The sequence below is a fragment of the Sardina pilchardus genome, chromosome 7, assembly GCF_963854185.1.
Source record: "Sardina pilchardus chromosome 7, fSarPil1.1, whole genome shotgun sequence".
In the NCBI taxonomy this organism is placed as follows: Eukaryota; Metazoa; Chordata; class Actinopteri; order Clupeiformes; family Clupeidae; genus Sardina; species Sardina pilchardus.
In genome coordinates this window covers 15,154,873-15,175,881 of record NC_085000.1, presented here as the reverse complement: position 1 = coordinate 15,175,881, position 21,009 = coordinate 15,154,873, and the positions used below count along the sequence as shown (strand labels likewise).

Sequence of the window (21,009 nt, the reverse complement as noted above, 5' to 3'; positions counted from 1 at the left end):
GAGTCATTACCGGTCGAACAGTGTTTTTTTCGGCCGCCCTAGTGGGCTGTAGCGGTAGAACCACACTTGCAACTTCAGGAGACCTCGGGCACGCACCCATGCTCTACTCCAGGAAGTGTCATGTAAAGTCTCATGAAAAGGCACGGCAGACTGACCGATTGAGGAGTTTTGTCAAATATACACGCTAAAGCTGTAGGGGAAGCTCTGCCGAGAAATATGCAAGCATAAAAGGAGCGAAAACGAAAAGTGAAAGCGAAACCGGCGATGAAATCGCCAGTCCTGCATAGTATACCTTGAAAGCTTGCACAAAAGGTGCAAAGCCTGTATGATTTATTTAAGGATTAGTAGGGCCTGAGCATCAAGGGTGGAGGGTGCAAGGAACTCAGCTAAACCTAAAAAGAGGTTAACTGACTGAATTCTTTGTTGAGATACGGTCGATTGTCCCTATGAAAGGGGAAAAAAATACAAACAGGTTTAGGAGTACTGTAATCCACGTTCAATCCAAGATCATCTTGTCTGAAAAACTGCTGGAAATAAGGGGACGAAATCCATGTCGTGATTGTACATGTTTAGGAGTTAAACAAATTCCAAGTGTAAACTGAGTGTGTCCTGACAGAATGTCCCCAAATGTCTCTCAGATTCTTTTTGTGTGATCGCCTTTGAAGCGCGTACGTACAGACTTGATCTCTTTTTTTTTTCCAGACCAGACAGAAGTGGACTTCAGTCCCGGCTCCGAGAGCTCGGAGCAGCACAACCTGCTGGAGCAGCTGCAGTCGCGCTATCGGCAGATGGAGGAGCGCATCACCTGCCCCATCTGCATCGACAGTCACATCCGCCTTGTCTTCCAGTGTGGCCACGCCTCCTGCATTGACTGCAGTGCCGCGCTGAAAACCTGCCCCATCTGCCGACAGACCATCCGGGAACGCATACAGCTGTTTGTATGACTAGGCCTACTGTATACTGTGACTGTGCCGTCTGTCCAGTATCGGATGTACAGTACATTTCTCCTATTTTGCTTACCGCAGTAGATATTTGTGACAATGCATACTGACTGGTTTTCACATTGCGATGAAGCCACGCATCTGCTTTCGCCATAGTCAGATATTGATCATTTAGAGGAAGAGTACAGTAGGTGCAGGAGATCATGTACAGTACACCTCGTCACTCCTCCCTACTTTCTTGCCTGTGCGTGTCGAAAATGCACAACTTTTTTTTTTTAAATGTGTGTTATGTTGCAATGCTTGTCTGCAGATGTGAGTTTATCATGGAATCCCAACCATTACTGTTGTTGTTGCCGTGGCATAGCAGGAACACGTGTTCTGATGTGGCTGTCTAAGCATGTCACATAAAGGTTATATGCTACTGAATGAAGGCTGATTCATTTTGCTCTAGATTTGCTGTACTCTTAAACATAAAATGGACTCCCATCCTCTCATGAAACTTTTTCCATGAGAAGTTTCCACAATCATATTATAACACATTTCTTACAAGTAAACCCACTGACGAACTGTATCACTGTATGTTAACATAATCGTTAACTAATTTTGTACGTATGTACAGTAGGTGTATTTAAAAAGGAGACAGATCAAAGTATAATTCCCTTAGGACAAAAGTATCTGCTAAGAACTATAGTATAAACATAAATATAAATATTAAGTAAAATATTTGCATGTTACAAGTAAAGGAGAATTCCGTTTTTCAACCTGAGCCGAGCTAGCTGAGCTGACTGGTTAAGCGCCTACAATGCATTCATGTGTGGGCATATACGCGAACATCAAACAGTCATTATATTGTGTCTTTACCCTTTATTGGGGTAAATAAGCACACGTGTTGAGCCTTGGCAGTGGCAAACAAGGCAGATCCTCCCTTTTGAATGCATAGTTATTTGAATAGTTATCTAACTATTCTTTGTATATGTAATACAATGCAACAATGACTGTACTCCTACATACAATTGCATTGCGATCTTAAGTTGGAACGTGAAAACATTAGCACGAGTCGAACAATGAATCCTATTTGATTTCAATTTCAAGTTTCAATTTCATGCCGAATCTGTTCCGGAAATTGGCTGGTGTTGCACAAGCTGGGAAATCCAACACTCTCCACTGTACCCTACTTCTGCTAGGAGCCTGACAGTTGGCCCAAAGAGGCCAAGGCTAGCTGCCTCCCCAACAGTGCTCTATCTAACATGGAACTAAGCTGTATCATTTTCCACAGTGGAAAGGCTGATTGGTGTTTTGTAAACAGCAGGTTTTGTGGTTAACAAAATCATGCTACTGTATGTGTTCAGTGCAGGATGAAAGGGAGTCAACTGAAGTAATAAAAATGACATCCGTGCTTGAGGTAAAGATGTACAGTCTTGCTTATGTACGATAAGCAGCACAATGTAAGGCTGTTCTCAGTCTCCCTCATTCTGTGCCTGGCTGTAAGCAACATAATGCTACTTCCTCTCAGCCAATGAAATGCTTGTTGGCCTATGCATAAATAAGTCATCTTGGAGACTTAGCCTCTGCGAGTGTACATCAGAATTTTCTGATATGACTATACACTCGATAAGATAACACAAAGATGTTTGCGAAATAATACAAATTTTAGGAGAGACAATTTGGTTTTCCCAAAACATTGGTATGGACATGTCCCCACCATCCATTCACAAATCTACAGTATGCTGTTGCTTAGATCCGACCCTTGAAGCCCAGATTGGAACTGTCATTTGAAGAATTGTGGTTTCCCACAGTATTTAAGACCTAGGCCGGAAACATGAATTGATATGTGTGTTCAGTTGGTAATGGTCATCTCATTATGCAACCAAACACCCATTCTTGTCTGCCTTTCCCTTGTAAGCATTAGGATTGTATTCATTCCAGTTAGCTTAGATTACAATATTTATTTGATGGATGAATGTATTCAATGAAGCTGAAAATAGTTGGTTGGTATCTGTTCAGTTGCATTGCATTGCATAAAAAAACAATATCATGATAAATAGTATTTTGTTGGCTTCCCACATTTGTGTGGCAGTAATGGTGTGTTAGCTAATGTCTGGGATGTGGCCCACATGAGAGAGAATGATGTTTTGAACTATCATTAGTGCCAAAATCTTTCAATGGATAGGGCTTGATAGATGTTTGATGGACAATTCGTCATTACTCTGTATGCAGAGCTGTCTGTGATTTTTCAATGTATCTTTTTTTTTTTTTTTTTTAAGCAAAGCGGTTCAACTGTTATATTTAATGTTTGCATAATAACAAGACACATCGAACACCAGAGATTTAAAAACAAAGCAACATACAGATGTCATATACGACTTTACAGAATACATCACAGCGTGAGTCTGGACTTCTAATTAATTTTAGTGTGTACATTTGTACTGTATTTCATGCATATTGATTTCAACATGTTTAATCCTAATATGGCCTTACTGTGCATTCCAACTATTTTAATGTTTGTTGAATTGTTGTTGACTTGGTGATCTGGAAAATATTTTCAAATAAATATTAAGATGTTTTGTAAAATTCTGCATCCTATCTTATTGGGGCCTACCTCCGAATTTGTGGAGGTCCGGGTCAATTTTAAAAATTAATATAGGAAGAGCAATGAAGGCGGAGGTCTGCGCTCTCCGAGTGCTTTTGTAGTTTTCATTAGGTTTGCTTGAATTGATATTGTTTACGTTGCTATTCTCCTTGCTATAGTCTAACCAAATTTATGAATTTGTTCACTGTTACATTAATTTACCTCCGCCAAGGAGGTATATGTCTTCATCAGGGACCGGCATTTGTTTGTCTTGTTTGTTGGCAAGATAACTCAAAAAGTAATGGATGGATTTCAATTAAATTTTCAGGGAAGGCTCATGCCTTTTTGTGCCCAAATCAATCAGCAAAATGCGTTGCCCGTCAATTGTGGAAAAACATCTTCTGTGTCTGGCTTCGCATGCCGCATCCACTCAAACCAAGGGGCCAATTTTGAGAGCAATCTCATCACTGAACTCATCAGGGTGGCTGGGATACAAAAGTCCCATACAACACCGTACCATCCAATGGGTAACAGAGGCGTTGAGAAGTTTAATAGGACTTTGGGCAATATTCACCAAACTATCATTGTACTCTGTAGACCCCATATTATTCAACAGTTTATAAATCTTCCCTTGGACATTCGCCAACTTCAAAGAAACAAAGCCAGCTTCATGGACACTGCACCATACCAGGATGAGGATGTGTTTGCAGAGGTGGAAAAGTCCAGCTTCAGAAAGAAAAATCCAACCATGAATTGGTTCTATCTGTGCACTTAATACAGGTGATCTCACTAAGTATAGCTGCTCTGCCTAGCTAAAGAGTTGTGCTAGAATCAGCTGGTATAAATTAATGGTTGGCACTGATATGTGGTAGGATTTTACTTTCTGAAGCTGGACTTTTCCACCTCTGCGTGCTTGTCAATCGAAAGAAACACCCTCCATCAATACCCAGATTGTATTTGATGCAAACTTCACAATCTTCAATGTTGTTTCAAAGTGGCCCGGATCCACTCATAACTCGAGGATATTGATGGAGAGTGGTCTGAGGCAACTGTTTGAGAGACGTCATGTGCCAGCTGGATGTCACTTGGGTCGTGGCTCCTTACACCATCTCTACTCACAAGTGGGACCACAGTTTCCACGTTTTACGCAGTGAAATCCGCCTCAGTCCAGAGAAGGCCAGTAAAGTGGTCACTGTTAGTGCACTTCTTCACAACCTATGCCAGCAAACAACAAACCACGGCCAGGAGATGGTGAGTTTGATGATGATTTTGACAATGAAGAAAAACAGTTTGTTGTTGAAGTGGAACAACGTGGACTGGCATTCAGGCATCGCTTTGTCCATACACACTTTGGGTAAATAATCACATATTATGCACAAATCAGTAAACACAATTTTTTGGTCAATTGAAGTGTTTATTCACTTACCATTTTCTTGATCTTAAGATATTCGATGAGTAGGCCTACACCGCAAGGACACTACCACTAGGGTGCCTCTCATTCAGCGTACTTCCTCCCTTGCTCCTCGGGCCTTGATCCCCACTGATCTAGGCCTACATAAAGAAAGATAGAAGAAGGGATAGACTATCCCATTGTTGGCGCCCCATCATTCTTTATGTAGATCAGTGAGGATCGAGGTCCGAGGAGCGAGGGAGGATGTATAAACGCTGAATGAGAGGCACCTAAAGACTCAGGTGATCAGAATCACAAACTACACCAATCAATCACAGCAACTCAACTCAAGCCAGGAAGTAAGCCAATCCCCTGCTAAGGAGGTTGTGTTTTTTTCATTGCCTGCCTGCCTTCTAAAAAAGTTATGGATGGATTTCGATGAAATTTTCAGGGAAGGTCTGAACTGACCCAAGGAAGAAACGATTACATTTTGAGAGTGATCCATATCACCGCCTGGATCCAGGAGATGGTTATGTTTTCGCTTGGCGGAGGTCTGTGCTCTATGAGTGCTTTTCGTATGCATAGCATAGCCTATAAAAGGCATTTATAACTAAGTTCCCATTGTGGGCCGAGATGCCTACTTTTTCTAAAAGAAAATCCCATTCACTCCCGCTACACTAGGAACGCAACCAGTAGGTGGCGACGAGATTACTTTCCCTTCCTGTAACCTTGCATAAATTCAGTAGTTTGTTGCCAAAACTGTAGGCGGCGGTAGTGCACCACAATGAAATGTCGAACAGAAGCAGTAGAAGAAGAATACTCTCCATCTACTATCCGTGGCGGCCCTCAATCTATGGTGGTGGAGTAGTGTGTAACGAAAGTGGACTGTAAATAGATTGTTCCATACGTGATCTGGACGTCCATTTAAGTTGCAATGTATTGATACAAGACAGACCTTTATCGCAAGAGGTAACGTTAACATTAAAGTTAATTCCACGAGTTGATCAATTACCGTTGCTATTTGCTAGCCATTTTACTTTCTAGCTAAGACTGTCTAGCGTTGTTATGACTAACGTTAACGTTAGCCTGAAATATGTTCTAAATTATATTGTTTGAGGGTTGTCATGCTACTTGTTTGACATGTTGTAAAATGTAACATGGCTTTCCACGTAACACTACTCTCTGGTGTTTGCATCACTACAGTTAGCAGGCTGGTTATGACTATACTAACCGAGCGAATGACGGGGTGAATGTAAGATAACGTAAACGTTACAACTATGACATTTTTCCAGAACCAGGATGAACCACCCACTAGGCAGGTATCACGACCTCAGTTTACATCGGCAGTTGTAATTGCTTGAAATAGATCTTTACTAGCTCCCTAACATTTGCTTCCTGCTCCCCTGAACGTTACCCTAGGTATAACGTTAAACGTTAAAGGTAGGATCGGAATTCCTTGAAATCGCAGAAAAAAGATAGCTAGATTTTGAGAATTTACAATCTCAGCCCTACCCTCAATCCCCTCGAGTAGAGCTGCACAAATATGAATCTAACCACAGTTTGAACTAATGTCAATAGTGCACATCGGGTTTTGATAGTCATGTCATCCCTGTTTGGCAGACCAGTGCTTCTCATGCACTAGGCAAGCTCACCAATAAGATGTGGTGCAACTTAAACCAAAGTTTGTAATGTTGAACTGATGCTTGAATTTAAAAAAAAATGCATTGCAAAATTATATTGATTATTCTAGATTGCAAGTCCTGTACCCCTTGCCTACTGTCCTACGCCACTGCCCCTTGCCACTCACCTACTTTCTCATGCCACTTGCCCTCTTGTCCAGAACAAAACAATAGGGTTCCAGCAGCTTCCCTGAACCCCTATAAACACTATTATGTAATAGGATGTGTTTGGGGTTGGTGTGTTCATTTGGTGGGGTACAGTATGGTGTGTGTGGGGGGAGGGGATATGATGCATGTCTGGGCGGTACTGTGCAATGGTATATGAGTGGGGGCGTGGAAGGCTATGTAACGGGGGTTTGTACTGTATGTGTGTGTGTCAGGGGGTATGGGGGGTGTGTGTGTGTGTGTGTATAGGAGTACTGTGTGAGTGTCACCATCCCTTACCGGTAACCTTTCACTCAGCAGCACCATCTACAAGTCGATGGGTCTGTAATGACTGACTAGTACATGACATGTACCAACTCATTTATTTCATGGCATGCACCCAGCATGGATAAAAGCACAATCATATTTCTGTCTCTCTGACAAGTAAATGCTGTTTTTATTCTCGTTGTCTATAGAGTGCCAAGTCCCTTGCCTCTTGCTAGATCCTGGTGATGTGCCATGGGGTATGACGTTACCAGGTTTCAAGGGGAGGTGGATGAGGATCTGCTGTGTCCAATCTGTAGTGGAGTGTTGGAGGAGCCTGTGCAGGTCAGGACGATGCAAAGCACTCAATTCCATTAAGAAGAAGAGAAAAAAAAACCATTAATTAATCGCTATATTGTATATAGACCTATAGCTTTTTATGTGTGAAGAGTTGGTTGCAACTGAGCGCTGATACTGATGTACTGTACTGATGTACCTGTGTACCTAAATTGCATGAGTAATAACCAGGGTATTATTTGGATAATGGCCTTTGAGGTTTTCCATTATAGATATATTTCATCAACTTGGCGAAGAAACCTCTACTACACTTGTGCAAAAAAACCCAACCTAATTACTTTAGAAGGTCCTGACAAAGGAGGTATCACATAGTGTGGTGTCTTCCAAATTGGTCAAAATAAAAGATCTATCCAATAAACAGTTTTATCAGATACTAAATTCTAAACCTGATCTAAGGTTGCATTACAGAAACTTCTTAACTCTGAATTCTCATTTTAGGATGTCATTTTGGTATTACAGAAGCATCCTATCTTAATTTAAGATGGGAATTTTGGAAGTTGTTGATAAGGGGTGGAATTTAGGAACCCTAAGGTCGGATGGTACAGACTCAGATTCAGAATAACTGACCAACTGACGAGAGAGAGAGAGAGAGAGATCATGACTACATTTGTTTCTGCCATACTTCATTTTAGGCTGTTTGATTTCCCTCCTATATTCTCATCTTTTCTCCCTGTTCCTCATGTTCAGGCCCCTCACTGTGAGCATGCCTTTTGTAATGGCTGCATCACACAGTGGTTTGCCCAGCAGCAGATATGTCCAGTCGACCGCACCGTGGTGACGCTTGCCCACTTGCGTCCGGTGCCGCGGATCATGCGAAACATGCTGTCCAAGCTGCAGATCACCTGCGATAATGCCAGCTTTGGCTGCACTGCAACGCTGCGTCTGGATCAACTTCACTCACATCTCAAGGACTGTGAGCACAATCCAAAGAGACCAGTCACGTGTGAGGAGGGCTGTGGGTGAGTGTGGCATACTGCACTAAGATCAATATAGTTTTCAAATAGTTGTGTTATTGTATATGTCACCAGTTCATTGGATTTGTTGCTGTTGTTGTTTTATTCTAAATGTATGTTCATTGTTGAAAATGTAAGATCTAAGACGTAGAATTTATTATGATGAAAGGTTGGCTGAATCAGTTTTTAATTTCAATTTTCAATTTAATTTCACTTATAGAGCACCAAAACATTACACATGTCTCATGTAGTGTTAAACATTCAGAGAAAGGAATCAATCTCTTTTCATATTATTTCAGGCTGTCCATTGTTCCATTGTTTTTTATTTCATGCATCATCACACATCAATGTTGCCTGATGTGTACTGTACTGTATGTAGGCTAGAAATGCCCAAAGATGAAATGTCGGGCCACAACTGCATCAGACACTTGCGCAGTGTTGTGCAACAGCAACAGACCAAGATTTCTGAGCTGGAGAAGACTGCTGCGGAGCACAAGCATCAGTTGGCTGAACAGGTTAGATGTTTGTATTGAATTATGTAATGTTACCTATACTTATACAGCATACCATGTAAGTGTAACTTGCGTTGTGCTTGACTGTTTTCTTGTGATGACAAACTTTGAGATAGGGTGATTCCGTGTCAAATCAGGACGCCTTCGGACCTCACCGTCACAGATTTTAACGAAAGTTGGCTTGCTGATTTAGTCATATGTATGATATGAGAAACCCACAGAGATTAATTTGCACTTTTCTTGCATTAATATCAAGAGATGCATGTAAAGAGTAGGATATGAAAACATTAAATTAGAGAGTGAATTTAATATACCACATACAAATGCAAGCAATACTTCTACATATATTTTTAATAGCAATTCATCAGTACTGCATTTACAGTGACAGATGTTAATGGCTAGTCATTCTAGATCGCGAATGCTAGCCATGCCACGAGTGGGACAGAAAACATTCACAAGACATAAGATCAAAACCGTAAATACATTTGGTTACCTGTAATCGTCAAGAAATACATCCGTTTAAGAAGGCCATAAAGGTCTGGTCTGCCTGAACAACTGAAGGTCATATTGAAATCTGCACTGAAGCAATACAAATGTACTTCAAGGTCAAACGAAAATACAAAACCAAATAAAAGTTACAAGACAATGACCATCCACGAGTTATGTGGATGGTCATGCATAATAATTGTAAAAACAGATAGGACATGTGCAATATAATTTTAACACTACTTTTAATGCGGACCATCTTTTGCAGTTTTATTCAGAATTTAACATTAAAGCAACACTAAAGAGTTTTTTGTACCTTAAAATAATGTTTCCAAAATCATTTCAGTGGTTCATCAACTTGTAACAGGGTGAACGGCACTTCTGCATTTGCTTCGCGGCCCTCTGTTGGCTATAACCACACTATGTAAGTTTACCAGATTGGGTAGCAGATCTGTATTTCGATGGATTGAGACATAAGAAACTACAAATTTGACTTGCTTTGATGTCGCAATACATCATACTTTCGGAAACTCATGCAACAAACTCTACCTTGTCTGTGGACATTGTTATTTGCTGGATAAATAAATACAGCGTGTGTGCAACAGAGGAAAAGTGCTTCAGTGTTGCTTTAACTAAACACTATATTGCCAAAAGTATTGGGCCACTTGCCTTGATTCGCATATGAATTTAAGTGACAACCCATTCTTAATCCATAGAGTTTAATATGACGTTGGTCCACCCTTTGCAGCTATAACAGCTTCAACTTTTCTGGGAAGGCTTTCCACAAAGTTTAGGAGTGTGTTTATGGGCTTTTTTGACCATTTTTCCAGAAACGTATTTGTCAGGTCACACAATGATGTTGGACGAGGAGACTGGCTCTCAGTCTCACATCCCAAAGGTATTCTTTTGGGTTTAGGTCAGGACTGTGTTGGCCAGTCAAGTTCATCCATACCAAATTCTGTCATCCATGTCTTTGTGGACCTCGCTTTGTGCTCTGATGCACAGTCATGTTGGAACAGGAAGTGGCCTGTTTTAGTGCCAGGCTAGCACATACCGTTAACTTGCGTTAGCCTAGCACCAGCGAACTCTGCAACTAAACTAGAAGGACTGGATGAAATGTGCTGTAAAATGTCTCCACTTATAAATAGCACAATGGCTAACCTGGAAATGAGGTCCTATGTCCAAATGTCCTAACTACCCCTTTAACTATTAGTTGAACGTGAATGAATGAATGAATGAATGAATGAATGACACTTTATTCTGAATGGTCTCCAGACAATTGCCTGTTTATTATCAAGTTAATTATCAATTATGCAGTTTTGTCTGTTTTGTTTTGTTGTAAATCACTTTTTTCCATTGTGAAACACTTTAGCTAAATATTTGTTGTTTAAAATGTACTGACTTTGACTTTAAAGCTTTGCCCTTCTGACCTACAGAAGCGGGACATCCAGCTCCTGAAAGCATACATGAGGGCCATTCGTAGTGCCAATCCCAACCTGCAGAATCTTGAGGAGAGCATTGAGTACAATGAGATTTTAGAGTAAGTAATCATTGAAAATTTTACCAAGCGATTAACTCCTTCATAACAGCAATACAGTACAATCCTGTGGGAGTGTAAACATGAAACGTTAGTCAGTGGCCTAACTTTGTCTTCATGTCTATGACATTGCTCCTAAGCGAGGTCTAGTCAGTTGTTGAGGATCATTGTTCTGCCTTTCTTCTTTTTCTCTACCTATGTTCTCTGTTATTCTCTATCTGTGTGGATTCTTTTTTTTGTTTCATTCATTATTTGCCAAAACAGGTTTACATAGAGTGATGAATACCTCCACACCTTTACTTTTGAGACACTGCCTCTCTTGGATGTTCTTTTTATACCCAGTCATGATGCCAGTTGACCTAATTTGTTGTGAAATGTTTTGTTGTCTTCATCATTACACAACTTTTCCAGCCTTTTGTTACCCCCGTCCCAACTTTTTTGAGATGTGTTGCTGGCATCAAATTAAAGATGTGATTAAAAATGTCCATGAAATTGTAACATGTATCATTTTCAACATTTGATATTTTGTTTATGTCATTTATTTTTTATTATTATTATTTGGAGTTCTATTACTTTGTACATGTGCAATACAATAACTCTCGTCAGCTGTATAAAATACGTAGCTAGTTTCATGGGTGTCAAAGGTATAAAACATTATGTACATAAGGATTTGGTTGAAAGATCTACTCTAAATATCATATTTGTAAGTTGTCATTTTTCTGCTTCTCTCACAGATGGGTGAACTCTTTGCAACCGGCACGTGTGACCCGCTGGGGAGGCATGATTTCTACCCCAGATGCCGTGCTCCAGGCCGTCATCAAGCGCTCGCTCATCGACAGTGGATGCCCGCTCTCCATCGTCAACGATCTCATTGAGAATGCTCACGAACGCAACTGGCCACAGGGCCTGGCCACGCTGGAGACGAGGCAGATGAACCGGCGTTACTATGAGAACTATGTAGCCAAACGCATTCCCGGTAAACAGGCGGTGGTGGTGTTGGCCTGTGAGAACCAGCATATGGGAGAGGACATGATCCTGGAACCAGGGCTGGTCATGATTTTTGCCCATGGAGTTGAGGAAATTTTATAATTATGAACTCAAGGTGCAATGAATCGATGATTTATTGTGGAAATTGAGTGACTTATTTCTTTGAAGTATCAAGGTATGGTTCCTTTTTTATTTTTTTTTCATGATGGCATCTATAAAATGCCTCTATCACAAAATGATGTTTTGTACCGCAGCATTTTATTGTCCCTAGGCTAAGACTTGAAAGCAGGAAAAGGAGGAGTCTGACATTTATCAAGGCCCCACCCACTTCATAAGCTCTGGAGGATACGTCCTCCCTTTGCCTTACAAGGACTTTCTTTCTGGGCCCCACTAGTTTGACCAAGTATTCTGTACCAAAATCTTGGTCTGTCACGGTAATTGCGCTATGGACTGATTGTACAATATCAAACTATCACTTTTGCAAACTTTGATTGTGGTCTGACTGTTTAATTTACATTTACTTCATCTGCTTCCAAGATATTTGTTGTGGAATTGTGTTTAAGTGTTGTATGATATTGCAACAGCAAGGCCTAATTACACATCTGTAGATCCAGTCGTGTGCATCTGTGTATACTCCTTTTGCTGTTGTGAAGACATCTCAGCAGCACAAACTGTGTCTCCCATTAGGGTTTAAAATATGATTTCTGTACCCTGCAAATCTACAGCAAAATAAATAAAAAGAACTTTCTCGTTTTACCAGCTGGTGTGCCATAATCCCAGGGAACAAGCACTCAGCTGAATATGTTGATGTATATGTCCCTTTGCATGCAATGCTCTTCTAAAAGAATGTTTTGCAGAAATTGTGTCGATCTGTCGATCAGAGCTTGTGGTTGAAAACTTGCATACACCTACAATTATGTGTTCTCATTCAAAGCCTTTGCTTTTTTTTTAGTCCCAACAGAATAGGGGCAACAAGGCATGGCAATAGTTGTCTGAAACATCACCATCACGTCCAGTTTTCTGAGCAAAGAATAAAAAGGATGCAGTTGCTGGTGGAAAGAGGCCTCTGGATTATTGTGCGGTTAGCATAAAATGGTTGAAAGATTTTATGGTTGAAGATACAGTATATCGTCAAGCAGAAATTGTCTTTGTGACAGACCTACCAAAATCAAAAACAGTTAGATACTTTATTTTACGCAGCTTTATCACTGATAATGACTCTCAAAAGAAACGGTGTCCTTTTACCTAGCACAGCAGGGTTTGAGAAGTTGAGAAATGTTTTTGACCCATAGTCATATTTTCTACCAAATGGGAACATGTTCTGACCCTAGGGTGTTCAAATATTCAACACTGATATGGGAAGAGTGGCATATTTGTGTCATTTGTCATGTTTTAATGGAATAATTACATGTTTGTTTCTGTGTGTATGTCTTTTTCTTGATAAAAGTTGTTCAATATCAGTTTTCACCTATTATTTAAATTTTTGAATGATATGAAGTAAGGGATAACGGCCGACGAGGTGACCGGTTCGATGGAAATAATGGCTAGGTGGAGGTCTAGAACTCCGGCGACGTGCGAGGCACGTTTGTCTGTCTGTCTGTTTATTTGTTCATTTGTTCATTTGTTTATCTGTTTATTTGTCTGTTTGTTCGCAAGATAACTAAAAAAGTTCTGGATTTCGATTGAATTTTCTGAAATGTCTGAAATGACCCAAAGAAGAAACTATTACATTTTGGGAGTGATCAGTATCACTGTCTGGATCCAGGAGGTGGCTATGTGTTCACTTGGTGGAGGTCTGTGCTCTCTGAATGCTTTTCTAGTTAGGTATGGTGCAGAGTGGAACTTCAACCACCTCAGGGTCTTATTGGAATGCTGATGCCCCAGTCATACCTGTGCTGGTGCTGCCTACCCTCCATCATGCCTTAGTTATGTTGCTCTGTGTCACACTGTACAACTCCTCTTCTCTCCCTCTCCCTCTTACCTCTTCTCTGTCTTGCCGTTCAACTTCCTCTGCTCCCACTCTCTCTCAACTCTCCATCTCTGCCTTTTCTCTCTGTAGTATAACATTATATAGTACCATTGATTTGCTGATTTATTATTAATTCTAACCATCATGACTTATAGTAATACTAACCCACTCTATATCTCTCTTTCTTTCCCCATATCTCACATGTGGGGTAAACCATTACCAGTCGTTAGCCATCCTTGTGTCTGGCCCACCTGAAGTCCCATCCCTATGACTGCCCTACCGTCCATCGCCTGTTGCTGTCCCCTTGCCCAGATTCCTGGCACCCTATAGCGACCCACTACTTGCCCTATGACAATTCTTGATCCCTATGGACAGTTCAATGGACAATTTAACTTTCTGACAAAAATGTGATTCATGCATTATACTGGTTATGTACAGTGTGGTCATTAATTTATATACACATGCTAAAGGTGACTAAAAAGTGGTATAAAAAATCATCTTTTGGAAATTGATCTTAATGCCTTGATTAAAAAAAAATAGGACAAATCAAACCTTTGAGGACACTAATTTTCTTTGTGAAGGAATAATTTATCGTAAATAAATAAATGTTCTTCCTTAGAATACAGGGGTCATAAGTATACATACCCCTATGTTAAATTCCCATAGAGGCAGGCAGATTTTCATTTTTATAGGCCAGTTATTTCATGGATCCATGGACTCTGCATTCTGATAAAGTTCCCTAGGCCTTTGGAATTAAAATAGAACCCACATCATCACATACCCTTCACCATACCAAGAGACTGGCATGGCTTTTATTTCAGTTATAGGCGGTTGAAGGTTACGAGAATTCAAGAGCTGTATATTGACCATTACAGGACGACGCTGCCCACTTCACTTTCGTCCTTAGACACTAAGTCTCGTGATTGTCCTAGATGATTAAGTCAACAATTCTTGCACTGTTTGAAAGCCCCTTGCACTCTCTGATCTATGGTATGTTTATATTGTTCTACCACTAGAGGGAAGTCTTGGATTCACTTATTCGCAGAGAACCAACTTTTCCCCAATAATACTACTGAAGAGAAGTATAAGTCCATGAGGTAAAAAGAGGAATTTATTTTTGCCATTTAAACTAATTAGTTATTTTAACAAAACCACTTCCTTCCAACATTTTATTGTTGACTTAAATTGTTTGTAATTAATTGTTGTAAATGTATAATGTCTGTTACAAATGTATTCATATGGGTGGCTATTTCATTGCTTACAAGTAGCAGTACAAGTGCCGCTGGAAGTGTACACATATTAGATTGTGGAAGCAAGCCAAAGTGGGCTGAAGCTAACACATCCACTAATTTTGTTCAAACTGTTCTTTTATGCAACAAGTGTGATAAGACTGTATTTATGTTTATGGTATTTGGAAGATGCTTTTCCCTGCCTAAAGTGGCTTACAGTATGTGAGCACTATTGGAAATAACAGTGTTTTTTTTATATAAAGTTGAAAATTCTACATCAAGCATAATAATAATTATAACAATATCAATAATAATAGTAACGTCAAATATCCACATTATGTCATACTGAGAACCCTTGCAGCCATGGGAATGTCCTATTGGGATTGGCCTATTTGTCCACCCCTTTTCCTCTCTCTCAGTATTCTGTCAGAACAAAACAAACATTGTCCCCTCAGCAGGGGGATGCCAGCCAGTGCTGTGCTCACAAGAGAAGGATATTCAGGTCGCATTAGGTTGTGCTCAGTGAGCCGGTGCGGCATGGAAGATGTGCACCAGATAATCAACATATTTACACATATACCACACAAACACACATACACATATTTGTAAATATGTTTGTGCAATAAGAGAATGAGAGGGATTTGTGACAAAGACAGATTCACAATTCACAGGTTCTTGTGGGTCATAATTCCTACAAACCTGCGATGATTTTCTTGGCTATTGGTTCCATCACTAAATGGTTCCAAGAGACAGTGTTGACTGAAGTTAAAGAGACACATACAGCTTTATTACAGCAGAGGCTACCTTGTATGCATTGATGGGCAAAGATGGGCAAAGATGGGCAAAAGACCTTCAAAAGTATCCCCACTAGCCTATGACTCACATGGCTCTGTGGTAAAGCAAAGCAAGAAAATCATTTTAAAAGCTTTCACATTGTCAAGCTATTTGTTTATATCTTTATAGTATTTGGAAGACATCTCTGTTCAAAGTAACTTGGTATAACACTATGTTAGTTTAAAATGAAAATGATAAAGTGATCATGTTAAATAGTGATAAAGTGATAATGTTTAAAAGTATACAAGCATAAGATTAATAGCAATAATATAAACAATACACATACAAACAATAACTGATAATGAGATAAGATAACAGCAAACAACACAGTTAGCATACTGTTATCTGGATGTGGTCTTAACAAAGTTGACGTGTTTGTCTGGATGTCGTTAGATCGCTATTTTTAGCCCCAAACTCTCAACTGCTGATTTAAGTCATAATAGAATAGGCGAATCATTTGGGTTAATAATTGGTTAAGTATATACAATATAAACCTTTGAAGAATAAGGTCAAAGTTATACTTGACTTCAACATTTACAAATGTGCCATGTAACAAACATTGAATTCAGAATTAAATTTTTCCTTTTCAAAAATGTAAACTTACTAGTCAATTTGACATGTCTGTGACCGAGACAGAGAGAGAGAGAAGAGAGAGAGAGAGAGAGAGAGAGAGAGAGAGAGAGAGAGAGAGAGAGAGAGAGAGAAGAAAAGATTTTCCCTGTTGGCCAGCTTGTCGGGGAGAAATGTTGATTTGTGTTCCCTACCTTCATTAATAGAACAGTAGAGGAGCTGTTTCCTGGTGTTATTAATGCCAACAGGAGTCCTTTCAGAGAGAATGTGTTCATACTGCTTTCAGGCCTTTAATGAGGCTGTTCTCACTCTCTCACACTCATCTTCCCAATCCCTGACAGACACTGAACAAAAGCCAAGACATTCAAAACTGGGCAGCTTGTGCCCGCCATCCAAAACTTGAAGCCTTCAGAGGATCGATATGTAACTGTTATATTGCAACTGTATATTCATAGTTTTAAACTATTAAAATGACTCCACATGCAGTCTTAAATCAGCTTGCTCTGTATTGTAGACAATGTTTTGCCAATGAATGCTTGCCTTTGACAAATCAGATACAATATGTTGTCACGCACAATATTGTCAAACATTTATAACCTTGCACAAATACACAACCAGGCGTCTGGGTATGCCACATGCGTGAGAAATTTTAATTGGACCAAAACCAATAAGGCAACAGCGATTTTTCTATTGATTTATTGATTTTCAATACATATGTATACGAAATGTATATAACATAATAATATATTAGACTAAAAATAAGCAGAGTCAATATTTCACAAACAAAAATCTATACACAAATGTGTCCTTAAGTTTCCATGGTTACTATACAAGATGGGAAAGCTGGGACAACATTGTCTAGCCTTGGCTGAATCAAGATCCATTTGAATGCTTGTGCAGTAACTTGGCAACTTAACTGTAGTGCGCAGGCATTTATATTCAAAGGGGATACTTCCACTTACCACGTTTGAATAATACCAATAGGGAAAACAGGGGAGTGCATGTGTTTCTGGAGGTGCAGCGTTAAATAGAGCAAACACTATCAACATCATTCAAATAAACAAAAATAAAGTACATTTGTAAATGTGGGATTGATTTATACCAAACCATTGAAGTAAGGATGAGTGTGTGTGTGTGACAGAGAGAGTGCATCTGTGTGTGTTTATGTGTGTATCAACCCGTCTGCATGAGTCTGTGTACTTTTCAGGTGCACCAGAGAGAATACTTGAGAATAATACCAATATAAAACATGTTTGTTTCCCTTGTAAAGTGAGGAGACGTTCTATTTCAGCTACTTCCACTGAAACTTGTTTAATATACGTTTTTGTTTTGTTTTGTTTTGTTTTATTTTTCACTCTTGGGTAGTGGTGCATACTAAGTGTTTGGAGTGTACAGTTAAGAAAAGAAGTTTAAATCAATATTGAATCAACACTGTTCATCTTGACCCGGCAAACACTTCAAATCAATGTTGAAAAAGTGTCAAGCTGATAGTGAATGGACTAGTTAAGTTCTGGAATTTTGGTTGACACCTTGTTGTGTCTATTGCTCTCCAAATGTGAGATCACTCTGCAACAAAATGGATGAGCACTTAGTGCTACTGGAAATACTAGGAGTGCAGATATCTGCTTCACCGAGACCTGGTTGGATGAGAGCATCCCAGGTGCGGCCATCTCACCTCCCAGCTTCACAACAGACCAGACTGACAGGTCAGCAAAGCTTTCTCAAATGTCTAGGGGTGCTATGCTAGACCTTCCAATCCCAGGATCCAATACATATTTTAAAGATATTTTATTTTCGAGGGGGGTTCAATTGTCATCTCCAGTGGTTCAATTTTACTTGCGCAGACGCACACATACATTGAATGAGCACTGACACCACTACGCCCTAATTGCATGCCTCTTTGTTTGAAATATTTTCTAATCTGGAAAATGTTTAGTTACTTCTTCTTTCAGTCCACAGCTCCACCATTTAATTGTGCCGAGAACTATCTGCGAACCAGCAATCTCCTCATTGAGGAGGCCCTAACCCTGCAGATCAGCCAGAAAGCATGCTCTGGGAACAGAACACGGTTGCCTGACCAGTGCCCAGTGTATCCATGGGTCTGTCTAAAAGGAAAATGACAAGAGTCTTGGCGCAGTTCCCCGCACCCCCACTTCCAACCTCACTGCCAGTTGATTCTAATTATTTGGGGACACTTTGCTTACGTTGAGTGAAAGGAACGCCATCCTCTCTGCAGTCCGAATAATTCATTCCATCATTCTGAAAACATTTTGTTACCTCCGCCAAGGAAGTTATGTTTTCATCGGGGGTTCGTTTGTCTGTCTGTCTTTCTGTCTGTCTCTCTGTTTGTCTGTTTGTTTTTTCGCAAGATATAACACAAAAAGTTATGGATGGTGTTACGACCCCCTGTGCCCTCTTCAGGCCTGGCATGGCCAATACACACACACGGCCATCTTGGCTCAACTGATTGATTAATGGTATACACCTGGGTTAATGGGTTGGGCTATAAACAGAGTTGTTTCTGTCTCCCTCACTCTCTCTGGGTCACATTTGGGTTAGGCACATTCAGATTTAAGGACACATTGATTTCTCTCCAACACACACCTTATCTCTAGCTTTACCCTTTTACTTATACTTTGCAACACTAGACTTTTACTGATGCTTACATTACACCCAGTGTTGCCAGAGTCCGCTTATTATAAGCGACTTGGGCTTGTTTTTCGGTGAAGTTGCGGGTTGCGGTTTTGGGGGCGTGTATTGTATGTGGTCGCTTCTTTTGGGCTTGCTTCGTGTTTGTTGTTTCTGCGTAGAATCCAGGCAAAGTCTACACGTACACAAAGGGCATTTTAAACCTATGCCTCTGCGTCGACTCTACGCGGTAACTACAGGCTCCTCTAACATGACCGTCCTAGAAATGTAACGTCAGGTATTCGGGGAGGGGATGCTACTTGGGTCGCTTCTTTAGGGCTTGTTTCAAGGACCTGCTGCTTGTTTTTGCTCACGTGACCTGGCAACACTGATTACACCCACGCACTTACATACATTATAATTTATCCCCTAGACATCTTAGAACTGCAGTAATTTCATATTCTTAATTATTATTAAATAAATATAGGCTACTTTGGTTGACCAAACCACTGTTGTCCGCCTTCCTCTTTATGTACGGTCTCGAGCCGGCCGTAACAATGGATTTTGAAATTTCAGGGAAGGTCTGAAATGAAGAAACGTATCACCGTCTGGATCCAGGAGGCGGTTATGTTTTCGCTTGGCGGAGGTTTGCGCTGAGTGCTTTTCTAGTTTAATATTGATTAGAATGACGGAGCGGAGAATGTTTGTTTATATTGCTCACTCATGTGTTGGCAGGCAACTTCCCATCGCTAGAGACCGCCATGCACTTGGGAAAGTCCTCAGTTTTTTTTTTTTTTCATTTTGACAAGTCGCACTTGGGTGGGTGGAGAACTTTGGGGGAGATTCAGCAGCTTGCAGATCAGCAGTGTGGTGGACTGTGACAGCGGCAGATTGTTATTTTGTGAGATCGCTGGTATCAGAGTTCTTCAATGTTGGCTTCTACTCAATCCAGACTCCAGGCAGTCAGCAGCAATTTGCTGGTCGCGACAACAGCAGATCTTTGTCCTGAGCAATCTCTTCGACCAGACAGTGAAGCGCAGCGCCGTTCACGGATGGATGGAGCAACGTCAGAGGCCCAAGGCAGAAGCTAGCCATGGCAAGCTCTTGGATGGAATAACATTAACATAAAAACTTGACTGACATCACAACATCAGCCGACTTGTAAGCAGAAAAAAGGATTATCAAACATAAATAAAGAGCGAAAATGTTTAACAAGACTAATAAATACAACAAATTAGCATAACATTACATAAAACATAGGAACATTACTGTACATAAAAACAAACAAAAAACATTCGATGTCAAAAGAAGCGGCATGTCTCGTCTGCGTATCCATAGCAACAGAATAACCAGGTTTCTGGCTCTGCAGCCCTCAAGTCCTAGATTTACCCTGGAAATCCAGAGTTCTCGCGAGAGCACAATTTGAATTGTGTCCGCAAGATACTCTGGTCACGAGCAATGATGCATGTTACGTTTACCCCAACCATCTGTGGTAACCAAAAAAGGTGTGGGCGAGCTAAACTGATGACGACTGCGCTACAACTTTAGTTTTTGGTCGTAGTGTTATCCAATTGTGTCGAAGTCCAGAATCAGTCAGAGTAGACATTGGTCGTAGTGTTATCCAATTGCGTGCAGTGAGATTTTCAAATACATGCTTGGTGCCGCCCCTCGAGTTGGGCCATTTTCATTATTCGTGGCCACTGGCCAGACCCTTAATCTGAAAGATTCCAGGGTCTGGTTTACTACTCAAGTCCAGTATTGGGCTGGAAATCAAAATGTGATTGCTGACTTCTTGTCTCCCTTCAGTGAGGGAGGGAAATGTGATAAGCTGAACGTTCCCCCTTCTCACTGTATTCAACATAAGGAGAGTGCAGGGGAGGGAGGTAGACTTCATTCATTCAGGCACACACACATAGATGCTCACACATGCACACACTCACCCACATATAGTGTGGTACTG

The 21,009-nt window shown here is 40.5% G+C and overlaps 2 protein-coding genes across 4 annotated transcripts in view; both read left to right on the top strand.

The window, feature by feature from the left end:
* mib2 (MIB E3 ubiquitin protein ligase 2) overlaps nucleotides 1-3,512 on the top strand; it is a 31,430-nt gene extending 27,918 nt beyond the window's left edge. For all 3 annotated transcript variants that reach the window (XM_062540836.1, XM_062540837.1, XM_062540835.1), the window contains exon 19: nucleotides 703-3,512. In XM_062540836.1, the coding sequence (XP_062396820.1) occupies nucleotides 703-944 (242 nt within the window). In that variant the 3' untranslated portion in view covers nucleotides 945-3,512. The remainder of the gene's footprint in view (nucleotides 1-702) is intronic.
* Nucleotides 3,513-5,683: 2,171 nt separating this feature from the next.
* Nucleotides 5,684-12,575, top strand: LOC134087381 (E3 ubiquitin-protein ligase NRDP1). The gene is made up of 6 exons (XM_062540834.1): nucleotides 5,684-5,869; nucleotides 7,200-7,332; nucleotides 8,032-8,303; nucleotides 8,677-8,812; nucleotides 10,732-10,835; nucleotides 11,567-12,575. The coding sequence occupies exons 2-6, from the start codon at nucleotides 7,243-7,245 to the stop codon at nucleotides 11,919-11,921; spliced, it is 957 nt and encodes a 318-aa protein (XP_062396818.1). The 5' UTR covers nucleotides 5,684-5,869; nucleotides 7,200-7,242; the 3' UTR covers nucleotides 11,922-12,575.
* The last annotated feature ends 8,434 nt before the right edge of the window (nucleotides 12,576-21,009 follow it).

Coding starts and splice junctions, on each gene's coding strand:
- LOC134087381 (XM_062540834.1), top strand. CDS start 7,243: ATGGGGTATGACGTTACCAGGTTTCAAGGGGAGGTGGATGAGGATCTG. Junction 7,333..8,031: donor TGTTGGAGGAGCCTGTGCAG/GTCAGGACGATG, acceptor CCTCATGTTCAG/GCCCCTCACTGTGAGCATGC. Junction 8,304..8,676: donor ACGTGTGAGGAGGGCTGTGG/GTGAGTGTGGCA, acceptor TACTGTATGTAG/GCTAGAAATGCCCAAAGATG.